At 39.2% G+C, this 25,305-nt stretch overlaps 1 protein-coding gene across 1 annotated transcript in view; it reads left to right on the top strand.

Annotated features, from left to right (window-relative positions):
* Positions 1–10,154, top strand: part of cdh8 (cadherin 8) — a 126,637-nt gene extending 116,483 nt beyond the window's left edge. Inside the window, exons 11-12 of the mRNA XM_058382401.1 lie at positions 5,497–5,748; positions 6,136–10,154. Of these exons, the coding sequence (XP_058238384.1) occupies positions 5,497–5,748; positions 6,136–6,629 (746 nt within the window). The 3' untranslated portion in view covers positions 6,630–10,154. The remainder of the gene's footprint in view (positions 1–5,496; positions 5,749–6,135) is intronic.
* The last annotated feature ends 15,151 nt before the right edge of the window (positions 10,155–25,305 follow it).

Raw genomic sequence — 25,305 nt, forward strand, 5'->3', positions numbered from 1 at the left:
CCTGAGAACATCACAGACGGCATGTTCTGTGTGTAAGCTGATGGTCTGGGTTTATGGTGTCTGGAGGGGAGATCTGTGGAGTTAGTGTAGCTGAAAGTTAGCAGCTGTGCATTAGCCTGGACATCAGCTAGCGCCATTTACTCCCTGGTGCATTCGGAAAGAAAGCAAATGAACGGCATCTGAGTTGCGAGCTAGCGAGCGCCGGAGGTTCAGCTGAGCATGGGTGATGGTATAGAGACACGAGGCTGTGACAGATGGCTGGAAAGTTGTTTGCTAAATACCGTGATTGCTTCTGTGAGCGCCGGGTCTCGTGTCATTTAGCAGGAAGACGAGAACGTGTAGGTTACACACACAGAAAAAACACTGATGTTTGAGCTGGAGGTGACAAACGATCACATCCTTCCTTCTGTCTGGCATCAGATCAGTTTTAAAAGATTCCCATCAAAACCAGAGGGGAAAAAAAGGTTCTCTATTAGTAAATAAGAAAACTCCCAAAAAAAGAAAAATGAAAAACTTCCTGCTCTCAAAAAGAGGACTTCCCTTAATCAAACTCCATCTCCTTCCACAAAGGAGAAAACATCTCCACCAAAAGGAATAGAGAAAATAATAATAAAAAAATTAGAGATAAAAATGAAACTTCACGCTCTATAAAGAAGGATGATGGAATTTTTTTCCCTCAAAAAGAACACATTCCATCTGAAGTGAAGGGAAAAGAAATACCAGAAGACAGAAAAGACTCTTCCACTTGTAAAGACAAAAAAATCATAATTTTTCATCTGTAAAAAATTAATTGGGGTGAATTAAAAAATCAAAAAAGAAATAAAAAAAGATGAGAAAACTAAAATGGAAGAGGAAGAGAAATGTAGCCATTTTAAAGAAAGGGAAAAAGAAGCAATAATAGATAGATAGATAGATAGATAGATAGATAGATAGATAGATAGATAGATAGATAGATAGATAGATAGATAGATAGATAGATAGATAGATAGATAGATAAATAGGGAAAAATGGTAAATTATATATTTTTTAAGAGAAAGAAGAAAATGGGAAACTTTCTAAGAAGAAATGTAATATATATATAAATACACTATATTGCCAAAAGTATTCGCTCACCCATCCAAATAATCAGAATCAGGTGTTCCAATCACTTCCATGGCCACAGGTGTATAAAATCAAGCACCTAGGCATGCAGACTGTTTTTACAAACATTTGTGAAAGAATGGGTCGCTCTCAGGAGCTCAGTGAATTCCAGCGTGGAACTGTGATAGGATGCCACCTGTGCAACAAATCCAGTCGTGAAATTTCCTCGCTCCTAAATATTCCACAGTCAACTGTCAGCTGTATTATAAGAACGTGGAAATGTTTGGGAACGACAGCAACTCAGCCACGAAGTGGTAGGCCACGCAAACTGACGGAGCGGGGTCAGCGGATGCTGAGGCGCATAGTGCGAAGAGGTCGCCAACTTTCTGCAGAGTCAATCTCTACAGACCTCCAAACTTCATGTGGCCTTCAGATTAGCTCAAGAACAGTGCGCAGAGAGCTTCATGGAATGGGTTTCCATGGCCGAGCAGCTGCATCCAAGCCATACATCACCAAGTGCAATGCAAAGCGTCGGATGCAGTGGTGTAAAGCACGCCGCCACTGGACTCTAGAGCAGTGGAGACGCGTTCTCTGGAGTGACGAATCGCGCTTCTCCATCTGGCAATCTGATGGACGAGTCTGGGTTTGGCGGTTGCCAGGAGAACGGTACTTGTCTGACTGCATTGTGCCAAGTGTAAAGTTTGGTGGAGGGGGGATTATGGTGTGGGGTTGTTTTTCAGGAGCTGGGCTTGGCCCCTTAGTTCCAGTGAAAGGAACTCTGAATGCTTCAGCATACCAAGACATTTTGGACAATTCCATGCTCCCAACTTTGTGGGAACAGTTTGGAGCTGGCCCCTTCCTCTTCCAACATGACTGTGCACCAGTGACCAAAGCAAGGTCCATAAAGACATGGATGACAGAGTCTGGTGTGGATGAACTTGACTGGCCTGCACAGAGTCCTGACCTCAACCCGATAGAACACCTTTGGGATGAATTAGAGCGGAGACTGAGAGCCAGGCCTTCTCGTCCAACATCAGTGTGTGACCTCACAAATGCGCTTCTGGAAGAATGGTCAAAAATTCCCATAAACACACTCCTAAACCTTGTGGACAGCCTTCCCAGAAGAGTTGAAGCTGTTATAGCTGCAAAGGGTGGACCGACGTCATATTGAACCCTATGGATTAGGAATGGGATGTCACTTAAGTTCATATGCGAGTCAAGGCAGGTGAGCGAATACTTCTGGCAATATAGTGTATATATATATATATATATATATATATATATATATATATATATATATATATATATATATATATATATATACATATATATATATATATAAATAAATAGAAATACAGAGGCGAGATTTTTGAAGGTAAGAAGAAGTGAAGAAAAACAATTCTCTGGAAATTTCTCTCAGGAAAATAAATGCCCGATCTAACAGGATGAAGAGGAAGCTTAGCGTTCTTAAAGAGAGAAAAATAAATACAAAAAAGTGAAAGAACGTGCTTCTGCAGGAGAGAAGACAAAACCCGAGTCCGGTAACTTTTTTTCATGTCAGCCGCTGTTCAGGCGCATTATGAAGAAATTGACCTTTGACCTCCCACTTCAATACAGCGTTGATTGAGAACAGAGCAGCAGACGGCCGTGATTTCCCGTTTCATACAGCTCTCAGATCCGGGGAAAGTTTAATAACGCTCTGCTTCACTGAGGCCAAAGGTACTGATTAGATAACGCTTAAAACTGTAATTACTAGGTGAGGAATAATTATAGTGTAGATCCATGCGGTATTATTACTGAAGATCACGAGGACACAGAGAGCAGAAATCAACCAGAAAAAAAAAACACAACCGGGCCATGGATTCAGCGTCGGATCAGAACCTGAAACACAAACAACACGATGGAATATTGTTATGCAAATAAACAAGGAACAGCTTTAAATGGCTGTCTGGACGTGGAAGAGGGACAACGGGATTGTCTGAGGTGCAGAGATCAGAAGAGAGTAAATGGTGATGGAGATAAATGATGCAGATCCTCAGAGCAGCAGCTGATGAAGAGTTTGAAGGGAGAAAAAAAGAAATCTTTCTTTCCGAAAGGTCACTGAGTGTCTGAGAGTGTTGAAGAGCAGATGTAAGGTCAGCGTGTCTTTACAGTGAGCCCGAGGCGTTAAGGGCCTCCAGGGGTTTGTGGTAAAAACGGCCAAAGATAGATATCAATGAGGCGGAACATGACAGTCAGCTTGAGGAAGTGAAAATGAGACTGGACAAATAAGAGAAGGTCAATAATGCTGAAGGAAACGGGAAAAGAAACATTTTACATAAAAAATAAATGTTATTATTAAAGATTAAACCATCAGGAGGGTGAGAGATGGTTTATAATTTTTACAAAGAGAAAGAGACTAATGGAAGAAGAAGAAGATGGTGACTGACACTGGCGACTCCTACACGTGAAACTAAACGTCTCATTACAGAAAACATTACCGTAGCAATATAAACGACTGCACACGGGTTTTTAATTTGTTAATATAACCAGATTAGTCCATGTTGCCATAGCAACGATAACGAATCAGGAGGGTGAAGAGGGTTTATAATTTAACTTTCTACAAAGAGAAAATAAAAAGTAGAATAGGAAGAAGATCACTGACACTGGAGACTCCTTCCTTACACGTGCTAACTAAATGTCTCATTACAGAAAACGTTACCATAGCAACGTCAACGACCACACTCGTTTTTTTTTTTTATCTGTTAATATAAGGAGTGTCCACCAGATCAGTCCCTGTTGCCATAGCAACGATAACGAATTAGTTTAATGAGTGCATTGACATAGACCCGTGATTTTTGCTAACGTCTAACAAGGAACATGACATAAAATAAACCTAGCGTGAACATAAGGACAAAGCGATGAGCACGCTAGCATACAAGTTTAGATAATTGAAGCAGACTGTGAAAACGTCTCAGAAAGAAAGAAAGAAAGAAAGAAAGAAAGAGAAAAGAAAGAAAGGAAGCAGAGATTAGCTGCTCCTCTGTTAAGAGAAGAAAGAATATTACGACGGGCAATTTTTCTTCCTCTGTCCTTTACGGAAAACAATAAAGCCGAAAACGCTCCTGTAATTAAAATGATAAAGCGAGGGAAAGTATTTGAAAATAATTGCTTTGTGATATTAAGCAGACACAAAAATCGTCACCTTTGTATTTTTTCATTAATGTGTTTATTAACTTAAATGAAATCTGAGTGGGATTCCTGTCGGGCGAATCGGTGCCGCAGGAGACGTGGCTTCAGGACGCACTTTGTTTCCACATAAAGGTGATGCGTTTGAGACCCGAGGAAGTCTTTCATGATGAAAAAAGTCATTTCCGGAGCTCGTTTATTCCCTTCGTCTCCGCATTATCTCTCAGCTTTTCCTCGTCACACCTGCTTTATTCTCCTTCTCTCTCACGCGAACCTACAGAACGTTTGAGACTATTAGACGATTAGAAAGCCGTTTGTGGTCCGCAGGAGATTCTAGCGGGAGAATAAAGTACAAATATGAAGCGAAGAGATGATGAAGAAGCAGATAATGAACACCGAGACGCTCTGGAGAAACTGGAGAACTTTCCTTCCTCTCTCGACACATTTCCACAAGGATCAGAGTTTTATTGTTCTGCCTCCAGCAAATATTTCACAAAAACACCGAGAACAAATCTCATTTATTTACTTTCTTAAGCCCCCTTCTGGGTTTTCCGCTCTGTAATGTTCTGTCCTGTTCTTTCAGGTTCCCTTCTGATTTTAGAGCAATTGATCAGCATTTCTAAACGCTCGGCCCTCAGAAGTTCTCCTGCCATGCGCTCGGAGAGGATATAAATTACATTAGCTAGCGCTAGCAGAGAATATTACAAACTCTTACTGTATATCCTGTCAGAAATGATAGTTAGCAAGCTTCACATTAGCTAGCTAGCTACTCTTACCTATAAACATTATAAACATTTTATAAAAATACTCAGGCATGCTGTCAAGATAACTTTTATTAGCTATTAGGCTAGTTGTAGAAGTGAACATTCTGTATATTGAAAATAGAATTTTTTAAATCCTGTCAGAGTCTCTGATTATTTTCGTTTATTTGATCTATTTAGCGTTAGCACTAACTCTTATATATGTATAAAAAAGTATATGAATTAAAATCCTGTCAGGTTAGCTTATGTTAGCTAGCAAGATATCATAAATGGCTTCAATTCCTCTCAGGAAACAGTGTTAACCTGCTTTTTTTGAACTAGCCAATAAACATTATATGGATAAATTTAGATATCCTTTCATGCTAAAAGACCTGTTAAATAAAGCCTACAATATTTATATTTTGTCCCAAACAGCAAAAGTGCACCTGATTAGCATATGTGTAAATTAATCATGTTAAGTTAATTTTTTTTTTTTTTTACTCCTCAGACAATTCTATCAGCATCCTAGCAAAACACGACTCGTTCCGTCGGCAGAAACAGGAAGTTTACCTGCTGCCCATCGTGGTGAGCGACGATGGAAATCCACCGATGAGCAGCACCAACACGCTGAGCATCCGAGTGTGCGGCTGCAGTAAAGACGGCACGGTTCAGTCGTGTAACGTCGAGGCCTTCGTCCTGCCCATCGGCCTCAGCATGGGGGCGCTGATCGCCATCCTCGCCTGCATCATCTTACTGCTCGGTAACTGCTTCTAAAGATCCTGATTGAAATGGCAGAAGTTTTCTTTCTTTTTAACTAGGGGGCGCTAGTTAGCAACTACTTCACTAATGTTCAACTTTCTGTATCAGTGTCTTTAATTCAGTTTATTTTGATAAACATGCTGGAATAATGACATGTGGGAAATATAAATAAATAATAGATACAATTTAGAGAACCATAAATTGATTGATTTAAGTTTTAAAAAACTTAAAAAGTTAAATCTAATGAACAAACATTCCTGCTAACATAAACTCATTAAAGTTCATCCTGGTATGAAGAAGTAAATATTTATTTGTTTGCTGTAAATAATGAATGTCAGTAACAAGTTTAATTTTGTCTAAATCTGGTTTGTTGATCGTGTCATTCCAGTGATCGTGGTTCTGTTCGTGACTCTGCGGCGACACAAGAGCGAACCGCTGATCATCAAAGACGAGGAGGACGTCCGCGAAAACATCATCACATACGACGACGAGGGCGGCGGTGAGGAGGACACGGAGGCATTCGACATCGCCACGCTGCAGAACCCCGACGGCATCAATGGCTTCCTGCCTCGCAAAGACATCAAACCCGAGCTGAGCTACAGCGTCCGCGCCGGACTCAGACCTGCCGCCAACGGCGTCGACATCGACGAGTTCATTAACGTCCGGCTCCACGAGGCTGATAACGACCCCACGGCGCCGCCCTACGACTCCATCCAGATCTACGGCTATGAAGGTCGAGGATCGATGGCCGGATCTTTGAGCTCGCTGGAAACGTCGTCGTCGGATTCGGACCAGAATTTCGATTACCTCAGAGAGTGGGGTCCACGGTTTAGGAGACTCGGAGAGCTCTACTCAGTGGGCGAGAGCGACAAAGAAACTTGAGGCATTGCTATTTTTTTCACCCTCATGACTTTTGCATTATGGTGCTCGCCAGATCACGATTAAAACACATCTGTTTCAAAATGGCGGGAAACTTTTTTTGTTTTGTTTTGTTTTTGAAAACTGTTAGAGACAAGCATACTAGGATCGGTCATCCACATCCGAGTGCGTAACGGGGCTGAACTTCACCACCACAGTGTCTGTCGTAGGAGGTCACCGATACTTGTGGAGTCTTTTAGATTAAATGTTTTTGGCTCGTTGTTTGTTCACTGTGACCGCCGGAAACATCGGTTCTCGTAGGTCACCTCCAGTGAAAGAAAAAGGTTTCTGAGATGTGGATGAACTTCTGAGGCCTCAAAATGGCGCCGCACGTCTCCTTAACGTCATCCGGCCAATCCGAGGAAGAAGGAACCTTACAAAATCGACTAAAAAGCAATATATGGTCTACTATGTTGAATGTATGTGTGTATGTTTAAAGGTGAGATAAGTGTACAATATTGGCTTTAATAGATCTTAGTTGAGATAGCGTTTGATACGAGTGGCCAGATTTCCTGAAAAGCCTCGCGGCTCGCTTTATACACCCCGTTTGTATTCGCGCTCTTAGTGTGTTTCACACTCGAACATTAGTAGCCTATAACAGACTGAAGACAAAAAGAGAAATGTAGAAACAACGAGGCCTTCTTTTTACAGAAGCAAACATTAAATACGGTTGTATTTAAACATTTTTTGGAAACATCAATCGTGTTTACTTCATTAGCGTAGTATGATTTATAAATATATGAATATTCATTGTCTGTTTTGTGCTGCGGGTATAAAAATATGGTGTCATTTCGGTTACTCTTTTTCTGCATTGTTTCGTTTGTCACCAGAGAGCTCTTTTTTTTTATAAACGCTAATATCAGAATTCCAGTTCTGCAGTCCATCCTGTTTACACCTGGTCACTTCATGCCTCTCGCTTTGAGGATCAGTGAGATATTTCTAAATCTCAGCGTATCTGTAGATCCAGAAAAAAAGCATAAGGTTAATTAGAAGTTATATAAATGAATCTTTGCACAAAAGACAGATCCTCTCAGTGTATCATGGCATTAACTAAACCCTGGACAGTGTATCATTAATGACGCCTCTTTCAGAACGTTAGGTCAGAATTGTAAACCCACCAATGCAATACCTCATAACTGAAACCTGTCACATTAAATCATTACATCATGACTGAAATCATGCCTTAAAAGTCAAGGTCATGAGTGAAATCTCTTTTTAAACATTATATCATCACTGAAACCCATGCTTCAAAATTATGTCATGACAGAAACTCCTTAAAATTTTGTATGTCACTGAAACCCTGCCTTCAAAGTGTGTCATGACTGAATACTCTTCTTAAACATTATGTCATGACTGAAACCCATGCTTTAGAATTGTGTCATCAGTGAAACTCATTTATTTATCAACACTGAAATCCTTTCTTAAAATTTAACGTCGTGACTGAAACCCTGTATTTTTAATGATTGTCACGACTGAAACTCTATAAAAATGTAAGGTATAGCTGAAACTCCTACCTTTTACGTCATGACTGAAACCCTGTTATAAATTGAATTCACGACTGAAACCCCGCCTTCAAAGTTTGTCATGACTGAAATCTCTTTTTAAATTATATGATGACTCAAACCCATGCTTTAGAATTGTCATGACTGAAACTCCTTAAAATTGAAGTCATGACTGAAATCCCATCTTAAAAATTTGTCAACACTGAAACCCCTTTTTAAACATTTATGTCATGATTGAAACCTTGTGTTATTAATTGATGTCATGACTGAAATCCTGCCTTCAAAGTTTATATCATAACTGAAATCTCTTCTTAAACATTATAACATGACTGAAACCTGTGCTTTAGAATTATTCATGACTGTAACTCCTTAAAATTTAATTCACGACTGAAATACCATCTTAAAATTTTACATCATGATTAAAACCCTGTATTATAAATTGATTTAATGACTAAAACCCCACCTTAAAAATGTATGTCATGACTGAAATCTCTTCTTAAAAATTGTCATGACTGAAACCCATGCTTTATAATTGTCATAAAAGTTTACCTAATGACTGAAACCCTGTGTTATAAATTGATGTCATGACTAAAACCCCACCTTCAAAGTATAAATCATAACTGAAATCTCTTCTTAAACTTTATACCATGACTGAATCTCCTAAAAATTTAAGTCATGACTGAAATACCATCTTAAAATTTTAAATCATGACTGAAACTGTGTTATAAATTGACATCATGACTGAAACCCATGCTTTAGTGTTCTGCCATGATTGATCCCCTTCTCTGTGCATTGTCTTAACTCAAACCTGTCCCAAAGTTCTGTATTACATCATAACTGACACTCCACAACACAATAAGTCATGACTGAAGCCTCTACTGAAACACGATGTCATAACCAACACTCCACCCAGTACATTACGCCGTAACTGACACCTCTTCAAAAGCATTAGAATAACCTTCTAGTCTGCGTCACTGAAGCCCTGATCAGTGCCAATCTCGTCCAAACCTTTCCTGATAGAATACGTCACTCCTGACACCTCGTCCTGTGTATTACTGAAACTCTCCTTATACAAAACATCAGAACTGAAAGCTCTTCCTGATACCTCATAACCGACACATTTCCTGAAGGATTAGATCAAAACTAAAACCTCAACGATTCATGACTGAAACTCGGCCTTGATTAATTCCACCGTCCTTCAAAATCCCTCCTGGTGACCGTAAATGTTCCTGATACAAGCTAGCAAGTTCCAGAAGGTCTTTCTTCTCACTACGTGCCATGTGTTACACTGTTAAGAGATACTTTTCACGACGGTTCACTCTGGTACATGAGAACGTCGGTCACGTCGTAGAGGATGACCTTGGCATCAGCAGCGTGTCGAACGTGAACGTGACAATCCAGCTAGCGAAGGCATGAACGGATCAGGTGTAAACAGCGTCTGTGACGCTGACTGTGAGTCCACCGAGAAGAGATACTGTGTGTATATATGAATATACTGTATACAGAGTACCAGTGATCATTTCAAGCACAACCCCCCAAACCCGTACCCCCCCAACCCCAAACCCCCGGACTGTCCAGCGGATCTGTGTATAACCCGCCGGTCACGTAGAACCCATCAATCATAAACTGCAGACGTGTGTGTAATGTTCCACACTGTAAGATAGTAGAGAACCAGGAGAAAATAAAACAGACATGTACATAGTCACTGCAGACATTCTTTAGCTTTCTTTGAGGACGTTTGGTTTCTGCACGTTAGCTCTTGCACATGGAGGTCATCTGAATGGCACTTCAGCTGCCTGCATTCTCCATCCGTTTCTACTGGTTCTCCAGATGACGCTTTTCAGTAGAACCCACACGATAGACTCACATGCAGATCATATTTTCTACTGTGCTTTAATGCTTATATACTTGTATGTTGAATTATTTACTCTGCGTATTGTAATCTAAGATACCCATGTATTGTTTCCTACTTTGTGAAATATATTTTTATAAATATTCATGTGGTGGGACATTTATTATATTAATACACTGTCACTAAAATATCTATTTAATTCTTTTTAAAATAATATTTACCTATTATTAAATAAATTTAAAAAAATCAAATAAATACATAAATATTTGATTTTTTATTTTGCATTTGTAATATATATTATGTTTTCCTTTTAATATAAATATTTTCTTTTTATTGTTTTTTTATTTTATTTTGTACAAATTTATTTATATTTTTAAAAATATTTCTTTATTAATTCCATGCTAAGTTGCATGTTTTATTTTTACTTAATACATTAATTAATTAATTAATTTATAATAATAATAATAATAATAATAATAATAATAATAATAATAATCCCCTCTATGCTAGCACTACCAATTTTTTTAGGTTGCTGCAACAATCAAGAGGCATGGCCTCAATATCAACCAATCGAAATGCAAACCAGTGGTCATGTGATCCAGTGGCAGCCAGTTTGGTTGTTCTCGCAGCAGGTGTGCACGTGTGCTGTAGTGAAAATGGATGTTTGAAGCCGTGTTCCAGTCATTTATCATCAAGATAAAGATCTGAGACGAGTTCACTGGGAAGAGAGGAAACATCATCAACAACTTTATATCAGAAATACAGAGGTGTGTGTGTTAGAAAATCACACAACGAGTGTGTTGTCCTCAGGCAGCAGTGTACCATGATGGAACCCCACTAGGACTTTTATTATAGAAAAACATGAGGAAGATTAACACAGTGCATTTGAGAGCAACAAATGATTTAATTTATGATTGTCTAAAAATAAAATAAAATAAAATAAAATAAAAAGCAAATGTGGTCCTTTGTAAAAAGTTCTGTATTTGGAAATCTTCTAAAATAAAAGCTGGAAGTAAATGAATCTGGAAGTATTCTGAATCACAGAAGCTAAAATAATTATAACTTTGCAAATGTTCATGTTTATATTTCTGACTTTATATCATTTTTTTTTTCTTATTTATTGTCAAAATTATCATATATTATTGTGTTATATGAGAGTTGGCACCTCTGTGTTCTACTGAACTTCAAGAAGTATCAAGTGGAGGATCCGATGATGAGATGGTGAGATGAAATGGTGAGATGATTAGATAGTGAGATAAAGAGATGGTGAGATGATTATATGATGAGATGGTGAGATGATGAGATGGTTAGATGGTCAGATGGTGAAATGAGATGATGAGATGGTTAGATGATCAGATGGTGATATGATGAGATGGTTAGATGATCAGATGGTGAGATGATCAGATGATGAGATGGTTAGATGGTCAGATGGTGAAATGAGATGATGAGATGGTTAGATGGTCAGATGGTGAAATGAGATGATGAGATGGTTAGATGATCAGATGGTGATATGATGAGATGGTTAGATGATCAGATGGTGAGATGATCAGATGATGAGATGGTTAGATGATCAGATGATGAGAAATCTCTTAAAATTATTAAAAAAAAAAAAAAAGAATAAATATTATGATATTATGCAAACAATGAATGAATTCAGGTCAAAAATTATAAATAAATAAATAATCGTATATCCTGTAGAATACAAAACTCACACCTTTAACATTTTGTTGCACAATATTTCACTCAGATACTTTATTCATCCTTTTATAAGCGCATTTCAACATTTTTATAGCGCGGCATCAGAGAAAGGAATGATCTTCGTTCATATTATTTATCTTTCTGTCAAAATTACAACCTTCAGACACAAAAAAACCCAGCCACGTTCTCCTCCGACAATAAAGGAGCAAACTTCAGACGTGTGGAAATGAGATTCTTCAACTGTGGAGCTGAAATCGTAAATTTAACAGGTCTACATCATGTAGGAGAGATAACAGGAGGAGGAGAAAAGCAAGAAAAATAAAAACCCCACGTCTGTTCACGCCAATAAAGAACACCTGCATTCAGCTGAAATCATCCAGTGTTGCATTAAATCTCTTTAAATGTTCCAGCAGATCGGATTTTCCTGCTTTATTCTCTCTCACTCTCTTACTCGGTGTCTGATCCCTCCCCATCTAATCTCTAATTTATAATCTAATCTCTTTATGACTACATGCTCTGCTTTATCTACGTGTCGCACTACGCTCACGCTATCACTCCATCAGAAAGAAGAAATCTCTCCAGGGAAAAGAAAAAGTCTGAAAATGTGTTTTTTTTCTTCTACGTCTTGTGTGTGTTTGTGTGTGTGTGTGTGTGTGTGTGTGTGTAATCATCTCTTCATCATAACGCTCCCAAAACAAAACAAGGGACAACATAATTCCTTTTTTTCTCCACCTTAACAAAAAGAGAAAGAAAGAAAGAAAGAAAGAAAGAAAGAAAGAAAGAAAGAAAGAAAGAAAGAAAGAAAAGATGTAATCTTCTGTGCCTCTGAGTCACTTTCTTCATTAATCCGAGCGAAAGATTAGAATTCCCGCTCGCTGTTATCTGCCATCTGTCTTTTCATGAATAACAAAAGTTCTTGATCTTGTCGATTATTGACACAGGGTGAATTTATATAGCTACTTATTCTCACACACACACACACACACACACACACACACAAGCACACACATTTATAATTTCTCATTTAGATGATGGACCAGAACACTCTGTAATGAGAAATACGGTTTATTTGATTATGAAAGCTTAAAAAATGTGAAATAAATCCACATGATGGTCATGTAAGGACTCAAACTACATTTCCCATCAGCCCCAGCATGTCACATGACCTGATCACTCACCTGTTTCATGTTAATCCCCATGATTCATCTGAATCCTGACAAAAACACTGCAGATTATTTTTTATTTTCTGACCTGAACTGACCACGTATGACACTGAGTATCTCCTCATCATGGCACCTGTTAGTGGGTGGGATATATTAGGCAGCAAGTCAACATTTTGTCCTCAAAGTTGATGTTAGAAGCAGGAAAAATGGACAAGCGTAAGGATTTGAGTGAGTTTGACCAAAAGGGCCAAATTGTGATGGCTAGACCACTGGATCAGAGCATCTCCAAAACTACAGCTCTTGTGGGGTGTTCCCGGTCTGCAGTGGTCAGTATCTATCAAAAGTGGTCCAAGGAAGGAACAGTGGTGAACCGGAGACAGGGTCATGGGCGGTCAAGGCTCATTGATGCATGTGGGGAGAGAAGACTGGACCGTGTGATCCGATCCAACAGACGAGCTACTGTTGCTCAAACTGCTGAAGAAGTTAATGCTGGTTCTAATAGAAAGGGGTCAGAATACACAGTGCAGGACGGGTCAGGGCTGATTTAGCAGCAAAAGGTGGACCAACAAAATATTAGGCAATATCATAATGTTATGCCTGATCTGTGTAGTTTTTATTAACACTTTATGTAATTGATTACAATCAAAGAATAAAGATTCATTTCCATTTTAAAACTTTTAATATCAGTTTGCTAAGAAAAAAAAAATCTTTCCCCCACAGCACCATGGTTTGTGTATTAATAGAGGAGAAAAGAACATAGATTGTTTACAGGTATTTATACACAGACTGCACACTGAATCTAATCGATATCAGCTATAATCAATATAATCTAATCAATATACTATTAATACGTTTTTAATATGTCATAGCTTAAAGTACATTAGACTCAAAATAAAATGTTTAATGAAAAAAATAAAACTGATAATAAGTAGTATATGACAACCTATAGGAGGTGGGGTTACATGAATGAATGAATGAATAAATAAATAAATAAATAAGTAAGTAAGTAAGTAAGTAAGTAAGTAAGTTTAGAACAAGATTAACCTAAATCCCTAGAATCTATGTAAAGTTGTCACGGGCACGCCGGTCCCAGCAGTACTACCTCGCTCACAGTCACCTGAGTTATAATTGCTACACCTGCACTTAGTTCACCCGGCGCTTATTTAAAGCGCTCACTCGTCAGTGACAACGGCGAGTATTAAGACTGCAATAGTTAAGGCCACTAGTCTCTTCTCTTGCCTAAGAGTTTTGCCTTTTTTGCCTATTTGCCTGCCTCAAACTCGATCTGCGGATTGCCTATAACCTGATCCGCATTCGGTGTGGAGACGAATGGAAGATGGCATTCATTACACCTTCTGGGCACTATGAATACAGGGTCATGCCGTATGGTCTCTCCAACGTGCCTGCAGTCTTTCAGGATTTTATGAATGAAGTCTTCCGTGACATGCTCCACCGGTCTGTGATTGTGTACATAGATGACATCCTCATTTATTCATCCAACCGGTCGGAGCATATTCGCTGTGTAAAACAGGTGCTCAACCGTCTCCGCCGTCACCAGCTTTATCTCAAGCTCGAAAAGTGCGAGTTCCACTGACCCATCATCCAGTTCTTGGGCTATGTCATCTCCGTAGGGGGCATTGCGATGGATCAGTCCAAAGTGGAAGCGGTGAAGAACTGGCTGCAACCTCACACTATTAAAGACCTTCAGCGCTTCCTGGAGTTTGCGAACTTTTACCGTAGCTTCATTGCAAACTTCAGTAAACATACCACGCCTCTCACCTCCCTTCTACGCGACAAGTCCAAATCGCTTCATTGGACGCCAATGGCACTCGAAGCCTTCCAAAAACTGAAAGCCGCCTTCTGCTGGAGGTGGACGCTTCGACTTCAGGAGTAGGGGCAGTATTATCTCAGAAAGGAGGTGATCCACTTATACCGACTGGGAAACCGAAACATCAAAGCCGATGCACTATCCCGGATCCAGTCACTCGAGCCTCAACCGGAAGAAGACACACCCATACTCCCTCCTGATCTTTTCGTCTGCCCTCTCCTGTGGTCCATAAATGAAGAAATCTGTGCCACCTCCACTACCAAACCTGCTCTGCCGGGAGGTCCAGAAGGGAAAACCTACGTCCCAAACTCTCATCACTTAACCCTTCTGGACTCTGTACACTCCTCTCTGGGCTCTGGACATCCAGGCAGACAGCGAACCCTCTCACTCCTCAAGGGCAGATATTGGTGGCCCAACATGTCTCGTGACATCGCACGATTCGTGAGAGGATGCCCAGTCTGCGCCGTGATCTCGACACCACGCCATCTGCCGGAGGGTAAGCTAATGCCTCTACCGATCCCTCTACGTCCCTGGTCCCATCTAGGGATCGACTTTGCCACCGACTTGCCTACATCCAATGGCTTTACCACTATCCTCGTCGTGGTAGATCGATTCTCCAAGGCGTGCAAACCTCTCAGGGGCCTGCCCACTGCTCTGGAAACTGCGGAGGCACTCTTTCAGCACTCTTTCAGTCTTTCGGTACTTCAGAATCCCCAAAGACATTGTATCTGATAGAGGATGTCAGTTTGTTTCCAGAGTGTGGTGAGCCTTTTTCAAGCTACTGGGGGTATCAGTAAGCCTGTCGTGAGGTTATCATCCACAGACAAACGGACAGACTGAACACAAAGTCCAAGAGATCGCACGCTACCTCCGAGCATATTGCCACAACCGTCAGCATGTCTCCCTTGGGCTGAGTACGCACAGAATTCACTCCACCAGGAAGCCACCGGACTCACTCCGTTTCAGTGCGTACTCGGCTTCCAGCCGCCTCTGTTCCCGTGGTCAGGTGAACCATCTGAAGTACCAGATGTTGACCACTGGTTCCGAGAGAGTGAGAGGGTCTGGGAATCGGCACATGTCCACCTATACCACGTGGTGCGCCCACAGAAAAGCCAAGCAGACTTGCGCCAGAGAGAAACAGTTTTGCCTTTTTTGCCTATTTGCCTGCCTCCTTGAGTTATCATACAGCCTGAGTTACGTTTGAACTTCTGCCTGCCTGTGTTGCATTAAAGTGGGACTGAACTTGCTCTCTGCTTCTTGTGTGTGTACTCTGACAAAAGTATGTACAAATACATTAATGTTATTATTATTATTATTATTATTATTATTATTATTATTATTATTATTAAATAAATAAATAAGAACAGAATGCCTAGAATCTATGTAAAACTATCTACAAATACATTATTATTATTATTATTATTATTATTATTATTATTATTAAATAAATAAATCACTGTATATGTATAATAATTGTGTTAAAAATAAAAGGAAACAAACATGGAATTAATAAATAAATATTAAAAAATATGAACACATTTGTAAAAAAACTGAATAAAATATGAATATACATTATGAATGCAATACAAAAAGCTATTTAATATGAATATTTAATATTTCATTTAAATATTATTATTATTATTATTATTATTATTATTATTATTATTATTATTATTATTATCATTACAGATATTTATAAAAATCATTCCACCGGATGAAACGTATCATTACATGGAAATGTATGTGTTAATTATCATCAAGTTTTTATATTATGTTTTATTTCATTTTTAATATGGACACACACACACACACACACATTGTCGAACAAAATAGTTTATTAGATTTATTATTGAGATAAAAAAAATGAACAATATGTATAAATACAATATATAAGCATATATAGTGTGCTGACACACTCTCACACACACACACACACACACACACACACTCCTACAGCGTAGCACATCACGGTACTGATTATTGTTTCTCATTCAGGCGATGCAGCAGGATGAAGATTATAAAACAAAATACAATTGTAATGTCATTAAAACTGTATGAAGATCTGGAAAAAACCCAGAAAAGATGCACATCCTGGAGTCTCGAACATTAATGTCATTTTAAAGTAGAATAAGGCATAAAGTTCTCTCGGCAGAACAGTGATGCATCTCTTGTTAAATGTTAATGTAAAAGAAGATCGAAGGGCAGCTGCTAAATGATTAAAAGCTCGTTTCATTCCAGAAAGAAAGAAACAAAAGGAACGGCACAGTAAAAGGGCTTCCATTGTGCAGAATAAGAAAGCTGCAATATAACAGATGTGAAGAGTCTTTTTTCTTTTTTTTTGACAATGTTTTTGTCTAAAGGGAAATAAAAAGGTTTTTTTTTGTATTCACATTTCTGACATTGAAGAAACAAAGCCAACACGGGGAACAATGATGGTTTCAGCACCTGCTCTTACATTATAAATACATTATAAAACTTTTCATAACTCTTTTATTGCTTCACAGATAGAGAAGTGAAAGAGCGAATAGAAAAGAATCATATTCACTCATTCACAGCAAAATAAAATCATATTCCATACATTATACACACGTGGTTCTGTAAGGGGAAGATTCTTTTTTTTTTAAAAAGATGATGCCTTTAAATTTGACATGGAGTGATCATCTGGCATCAAAGATAATTTCATGTGAACTTCAGCAAAAAAATAAATCATGAAAATAAATGAATTGTATAAGAACATCACCTGTTAACCTACTTAATTAAGTGTGGTCTAGGAGGGAAGGAGGTGTGGTCTAGAAGGGAAGGGGTGTGGTCTAGGAGGGAAGGAGGCATGGTCTAGGAGGGAAGAAGGTGTGGTCTAGAAGGGAAGGGGTGTGCTCTAGGAGGGAAGGGGTGTGGTCTAGGAGGGAAGGAGGCATGGTCTAGGAGGGAAGAAGGTGTGGTCTTGGAGGTAAGGAGGCATAGTCTAGGACGGAAGAAGGCATGGTCTAGGAGGGAAGGAGGTGTTGTTTAGGAGGGAAGATAGGTGTCATCTAGGAGTGGAGGAGGCATGGTCTAGGAAGGAAGGAGGTGTGGTCTAGGAGGGAAGGAGGTGTTGTTTAGGAGGGAAGATAGGTGTCATCTAGGAGTGAAGGAGGCATGGTCTAGGAGGGAAGGAGGTGTTGTTTGGGAGGGAAGGGGTGTAATCTAGGAGGGAAGAAGGTGTGGTCTATGAGGGAAGGAGGTGTGGTCTAGGAGGTGAGTTGTGAAGAAGATGTGGTCTATGGTTTTTTGTTGATAAAGAGTTTTAAAGAGTTACTCATCAATAAATAATAATAATAATAATAATAATAATAATAATAATAATAATAATAATTTACATTAAATGTAAGTTTTTTGACCTCTTCAGGCCAGAGGAGTTTACGCCTTGTGGTTTCTCTTTAACATCATGCTGTGAAGCTGGTGAGGGAATGTTTACAGCTTTATAGCTGCTGGAACATCCATAAGAACAGGTTTCATGTGACATTAAATGTAGCTATAAACGGATAAGATGTACATCACATCAAAAAGCGTACTTGGCAAATCGCTGTGATGCAGGAGGAGTGAAATTCCTCGAAATGCTTTTATTACTGGAGTGAGTTATTTTTTAAGATGTTTACAAATACATATTTACAAAGACATGTGACTAAAGAGAAAAATATTAAAAGTTGATGTAATGGGAGTGAGTTATTTTCCGGATAATGAAACCTGGTGTATTTGTGGCCGACTGCCCAGGAGCTACGCATTTCAAATGTCACAAATAAACACACTGGGGCTTTTCATTTGCAGAGTTACAGAAGATAGAGGATAGAAAAAATGAAAAAGAGAGAGGGAGGGGTGAGGAAGAGGGAGAGAGAGAGGAAGCAGTATGTAAAAAATAACAGCATTATGTATAAGTAATGTATTTACAATCAGGCAGAAGTAGGCTCATGATTAAATATTTATTACTGCACCATATGGGAAGAGAAGATGGGGAATACAGCGGGAGACTGTTTATATTCCGGATAGATAGATACTTTATTGGTTCAGTAATAGAAGAATGGAGAACAGTGCAGCAATCCAATAACAAATAATCAGCTGCAACTTTTAACTTCTTAATTCCAGTTCTGTCCTTTTCCCAAAAGATGATTATTGAGCCACATATGAGCCGGGGAAGGAGGAGAACGCTAGTCTGTTCAGAGCTGTGGGTTCTAAGGACAAAGAAAACCCGCATAAAAAAACAAATATATTAAAGATATTGAAGAATTCCTCTGCATGGTAGGAACACAGCCGTGTCACTGGCACAAGTCATCATGATGAAGTTATTATCCTGTGATATTAGGAAGGAATTGGAAAGTTTGCTGAATAAAATTAGATCATGAGCACGTCTAAATGCTGAATTTGCTTAACCCATATTAAACAGACACGAGGATAATGAGATAATGTTTCCAAAAGATCTCTTCTCTGCCTCCACTTTTTATTCATTTATTTATTTATTTATTTATTTATTTATTTATGTATTTATTTGTTGTCATTTTTCTTGTCATTTTATCTTATAAATGTTACACCATGATAGAATTCTTTAGTAGTGGTCTAGAGATAATGTCATGGAAAGAACAGGAATCCCTCCCAATACATTAAGCCATTACTGAAACCCCTCCCAATACATGACATCACTGAAACCCCTCCCAATACATAAAGTCATCACTGAAACCCCTCCCAATACATGAAGTCATCACTGAAACCCGTCCCAATACATGACATCATCACTGAAATACCTCCCAATATATTACATCATTACTGAAACCCCTCCCAATACATGACATCATCAATGAAATCCCTCCCAATACATGACATAATCACTTAAACCCCACCCAGTACATGACATCACCACTGAAACCCCTCCCAGTGCATTGCATCATCACTGAAACCCCTCCCAGTGCATTAAATCATCAGCGAAACCCCTCCCTATGCATTACATCATCACCGAAACCTCTTGAGAATGCGTCATAACTGAAACTCCTCCCTTGGGTTTAGTAGCTAATATTCTTTTCTGAGAAATGATAAACTTATTAGCATCATAAAGCATAAGGAAAATGTATCACATCATGTCATGATGCATATGCTAATACAAGCACACTTAGCAAACATTAGCATTTGATGAAAGCTGTAAAGAGATGAACTAGGATGGCAGCCTGACAGGTTAATAAACAATAACTGACAGAACTCTTATACACACTTGAGGATGCTGCATGCTATCATTTACGTTTAGACTGTGAACCTACGCTATCTTTTATACTAAACACATTGTGCTCAGTGTTCTAACACCTCATGGATGTAGACTTGGCATGTTCCACTCACACAGGAAGATAAAGTAGGAAATGGAAACGGCATCTGTGCTCATTAAAAGGGCATCGATAACGGAGGTCAGTGATACAGAATGAACCATTACTCCATTACTCCCTCCACAGCAGACCAGCAGAGCAGCTAACCTACAGAAGCACCATATGATGGTCTGCTCTGACTTATTAATATTGTTGACATCTTATGAACTTTACGCAGGGCCGTGTGAATTAATGATCCATATTGTCACGTTTTGTCTCCAAACCTGTCCAGATAGACAAACATTCTTCATTTCACATGTTTTCTGCTTTTTAATGTCCTTTTCTCAAAGTCAAATTCTGAGTGAATATGTGATCAACAATCCACTGTTATACATGTGTGCATGAACCTGCTGAGCTGTGAAGCTTCTTCAGAGGCACAAAAATAAACCACATCCTTCGTTGTACTTCCAAAAAGGAGGTGTGGTCTAGGAATGAAGAAGAGATGAAGGAGGTGTGGCCTAGGAGGAAATATGAAGTTTTGGTCTAGGAGGGGAGGAGGAAAGGAGATGTGAAGAAGGTGTGTTTTAAAAGTAAAGGAGGTGTGAATAAGGTGTGGTCTAGGAGTGAAGGAGGTGTGGCCTAGGAGTAAAGGAAATTTGAAAGTGTGGTCTATGAGTGAAGGAGGTGTGAAGAAAGTGTGGTTAATGAGAGAAGTGGGCATGGCCTAGAATTAAAGGCAGTATAAAGAAGTCATAGGAAGTCAAGGAGGGAAGGAGGTGTGGTCTAGGAGGGAGGGGGTGTGGATAGAGGTGTGGTGTAGGAGGGAAAGAGGTATGAAGGAGGTGTGGCATAGGAGGGAAGGAGGTGTGTTCTAGGAGTGAAGGATTTATGAGTGAAGCAGGTATGAAGGAGTGAAGCAGGTATGAAGGAGGTGTGACCAAGAAGTGAATGAGGTGTGGTCAAGGAACAAATGAGGTATGAAGGAGATGTGGTCTAGGAGGGAAGGAGGTGTGGTCTAAGAGGAAATGAGGTGTCAAGGAGGTGTGTTCTAGGAGTGAAGCAGGTATGAAGGAGGTGTGACCAAGGAGTGAATGAGGTGTGGTCTAGGAACAAAGTAAGTATGAAGGAGGGGTAAAGGAGGTGTGGTCTAGGAGAGAATGAGGTGGTCTAGGAGTGAAGGAGGTGTGGTGTAGGAAGAAAGGAGCTGTAAAAGGGATGTGGTCTAGGAGTGAAGGAGATGTGGTAACAAAGCAATGGCTTCCAGTCCTTCACTGGATGTGACAGGCTGAAAAGCCACGCCCCCACACTGACCGACACAGAGTCCAGGAGAATGTAATTATAAAGATATGATTAGTGTGAGTATATAATTGATGTATTAATCTCTTGTACATGTAATAAACCATGTCAGTTATAAAGCCATTATAAGCCTTTTCTAATGTCCTGCTCTGCCATGATGTAGTGTGTGAAGTGGATTATATAACACACACACTCCAGTGTTGTGAGCGATTTTATTTTCCTGTGGTAAATAACAGAAACATGTCCAAGCACTGGCTGAATTGTTCATTATTGAGTATGTGGTTGACCTTTGACCTCTCATCCTTTGACTCACACTGCTCTCATCTCTCACGGCTGCTACGTTTTTATTCAAAAACAAAACAAAAAAATAAACACTAATGCTTTTCTTGTTTATTCTGCATTTTTTTATAGTCTTTTGAACATAGTATCTCTCTCTCTCTCTCTCTCTCTCTCTCTCTCTTGCTCTCTCCACCTACACTATTCAGGTTAAAGTCTCAGTCACTGGTGTCACTTTTAATGGCCTTGTTGCCCTGAATAATGTCTCAGATTTAGTTCTTTTGCAGAAGAAGGTCTCCTTGTTCCTGTGCTGTGTTAAACCTGTCATTTGTGCTATGTTTAAACACTAATATGTTATTACTGAAACCTCTCCTAGTACAACAACATTACTGAAACATTGTCTAAAACAATGTCATTACTGAAATCTCTCTTATGACATTGTCATTACTGAAGCCTTTTCTAATAAATGATGTCATAAATGAAAGCTCTCCTATTACAATATCATTACTGAAACACTTAGACGATACGTAATAATCGAACCCTATCCTAATACAAAGTCATTACTGAAACATTGTCAGTGTCAATATGTCATACCTAAAAGCCATCCTGATACACTGTCATTACTGAACCATACTCTAACACATGATATCATAACTGAAGCTCTGCCTAGTACGATGTCATAACTGAAATGACATAAGACAACATGTCATAACTGACATAACTCCTCCTAATACAGTGTCATGACTGGAAACCTGTCTATATCAGTATGTCATTACTGAGCCATTTAAGAATAAATTGTGTCATAACTGACCCCCTCCAATAAGTGTCATTAGTGAAATCCTGTCTATGTTAGTATAACATTACTGAACCCTTTTCTAATACATGATGTCATAACTGAAACTCCTCCTATTACAGTGTTAAATAGAATGTGTTAGAGTCTTAGACAGTGTTTCAGCCATGGCAGTCCATGCATTTCACACCTAGGCCTTCGGTGGTGTCCTACCTGAATCAACCCACCCCTTAATACCGTCATTACGACGCCCCGGCTATAGGAACCATCAATATTATACAGAAACACAGTTGTTGCATCACAGACAGGTATATAAACCCATCTAATACAATTCAAACAGAAGTCTCCTTACACTGCAGTCACAGCTACAGCACATACATCATCTCTATCAGAAGCAGCAATATTAACCTAATAAAATGACAAAAATCCAGCAAAACAATTTACAGTGCTCCTCTGAGGCTGTGAGCCAAGTGTAGCGCTCATATTTACTGAACTAAAAGCAACAGACAAACCCTTTACCCGGACAGGACAGGCTGCTAGTTTCGGGGTTGGCTGACCTTTCATCACAATGTCCAGCTTTTCTTGAAAAGTTCGTCTTGAAAATGGCTTTATAAGTACATCTGCAACCAAATCGATATCTTCTCCTCGGTCAGCCATTGTGGGTTAAAATCAGCTATTAAATCTACAAGAATATGGTTTAGCTTGTGCAGTTCGCTACAGATGCGCTTTGCTAACTATCACTTGTACGATCAGAGGATTGTTATTGTTCGGTGCTCGATAGCGCTGCTGTTGCCAACTCGAAATCTGATTGGTTAAAGCATTGCCGTTTATTTTTTTAAGCTTGTATGCTGTAGATGTTTTATCCGGTTTACTTTATCAGGATTGTGAGAATGCTGATGTTGTCTTTCACAGCTTGCAGCCTGGTCTGCTTCGCTTGCCATCATCAGTCATGAACCACGTCATGCTCGCTGCCAGTCTGTGTTATTTGTTCAACTGTATGAAGGTGTGCAGGGTTTAGGACACGTGATATTACAAACCCAGCATCATCATGACACCAGATAACCGTAGGATAATCTCACACTGCACCCGAGCTCCATTTCCATCTCGACATTTTTCCATCTAAATACATTTATTCTGAGTTTCCTGTTCTGAGTTTCTAATCTTTAGTCGAGTTAGACAGTTTCTAATCTAAGCCTGTGCGAGAAAAAAAAAACGCTCACAAGTAATTCATTCTGTACGATAGAGATCAGACAGGAAAGCGTTTTAGCTTTACACCGTGTCACGTCTCCATAGTGTTGTAAATCTTTATGCAGCCTGAAGCTCATGATCGTGTTGATCTTTTGTAATAAAGTTGAACCTGGCGATGTGGAACACCTGAGGCCGTTTATTTTGTCTTTCATATTTGTCTTGTGGAATCATCTGCTTGGATTCTGCTTGTTATTTAAAGACACACAACCGAATCGACAAAGCTTGATGATCTGACGAAAAACACCAAAATAACAACTCTTTTTTTTTATCATAAGATACTTAATAGAGCAGATGACTAAACACACGAGAACTCAAACCAGTGCAAAAGGAATGTTTAAGTATTTCCTTTCATGTTTTCTCCGGCAGTGACCTCAAACAGACCTCGGAAATTCCACACAGAATAATGCAACTAATAAATGGATTTATTTATTTTATATTTCACTAATCATGTTTTCCTCCTGATGAGCGTCCAAAAAACATGATGTGCCAAAAACTACCATGGCTTCATTTAAAAAAAAAAAAAAAAAAAGTTTGAATCTAAAACTTTTAATATGTTTTCAAGCTTGTCCATTCATGGAACTCTTTAAAGAACCCTTAACGAAAGAGTAGGGAAGAAGGAAAAGAACTCCAAAGAACCCTTGAGGAACCGTATTTGTAATGACATTGTAAGCATTACAAGCAATTCCACTTTTTAAAAACAATACACATAAAAAATACTGAACCTTTTTTGGATTGGAAAACCTTCTGGCATCGAGTTCTACTCAGAACCTTTGAATTGGTCAAGAACCGTTTTATTTCTGAAAAAGTGTTTTAATATAATATATCATAAGAGTATGTCAGAAAATGGAGCAGTTCCTTTTTAAAATAATCCTTAAAGAGCCAAAGAACCCTTTTTTTCTACATAGAACCTGTCAGGTCCTCCTTCCCCCTAGACCACACCTCTATCCACCCCCTTTCTTTACTAGACCAAACCTCCTTCCCTCCTAGACCACACCTCCATCCACACCCCCTTCCTTCCTAGACCAAACCTCCTTCCCTCCTAGACCACACCTCCATCCACACCCCCTTCCTTCCTAGACCAAACCTCCTTCCCTCCTAGACCACACCTCCATCCACACCCCCTTCCTTCCTAGACCAAACCTCCTTCCCTCCTAGACCACACCTCCATCCACACCCCCTTCCTTCCTAGACCAAACCTTCTTCCCTCCTAGACCACACCTCAATTCACACTCTCTTCCCTCCTAGAACCCTTTTTTTTCTATGTAGAACCTGTCAGGTCTTTTAGCTAAACTGTCTTGGTGCTGTCTGTCTTTAAAAAAAGAGGGGTTGGAAAGGTTTTTCAAGGTTTCATTGGGTAAACAAAGATTCTCTGCATCATTTTGTAGTAGGGTTCTACTCTGAGAACCCTTTAAAGGTTCTCTCAGAGGCACAAAGCAGAAAACTGTGCATAGATCCAGATTTAATTTTTTTTTTAAAGATTGTCCATATAAATTATGTAACTGTGCCCTCAAAAAGTCCAAACCCAAAGGTCCAAACTCTCAAAAGAACCTACAAAAGAACCTTTCTTTTAATCCTTCCTCAATCCGCAAAGGTTTCTAACCATCTTTTGATAGAACCCGAACCAGTGACCTTCAGGAGACATGTTAATCACAGCAGCATCACAGCTCCA

The sequence above is a fragment of the Hemibagrus wyckioides genome, linkage group LG27 (genome assembly GCF_019097595.1).
Source record: "Hemibagrus wyckioides isolate EC202008001 linkage group LG27, SWU_Hwy_1.0, whole genome shotgun sequence".
Classification (NCBI taxonomy): Eukaryota; Metazoa; Chordata; class Actinopteri; order Siluriformes; family Bagridae; genus Hemibagrus; species Hemibagrus wyckioides.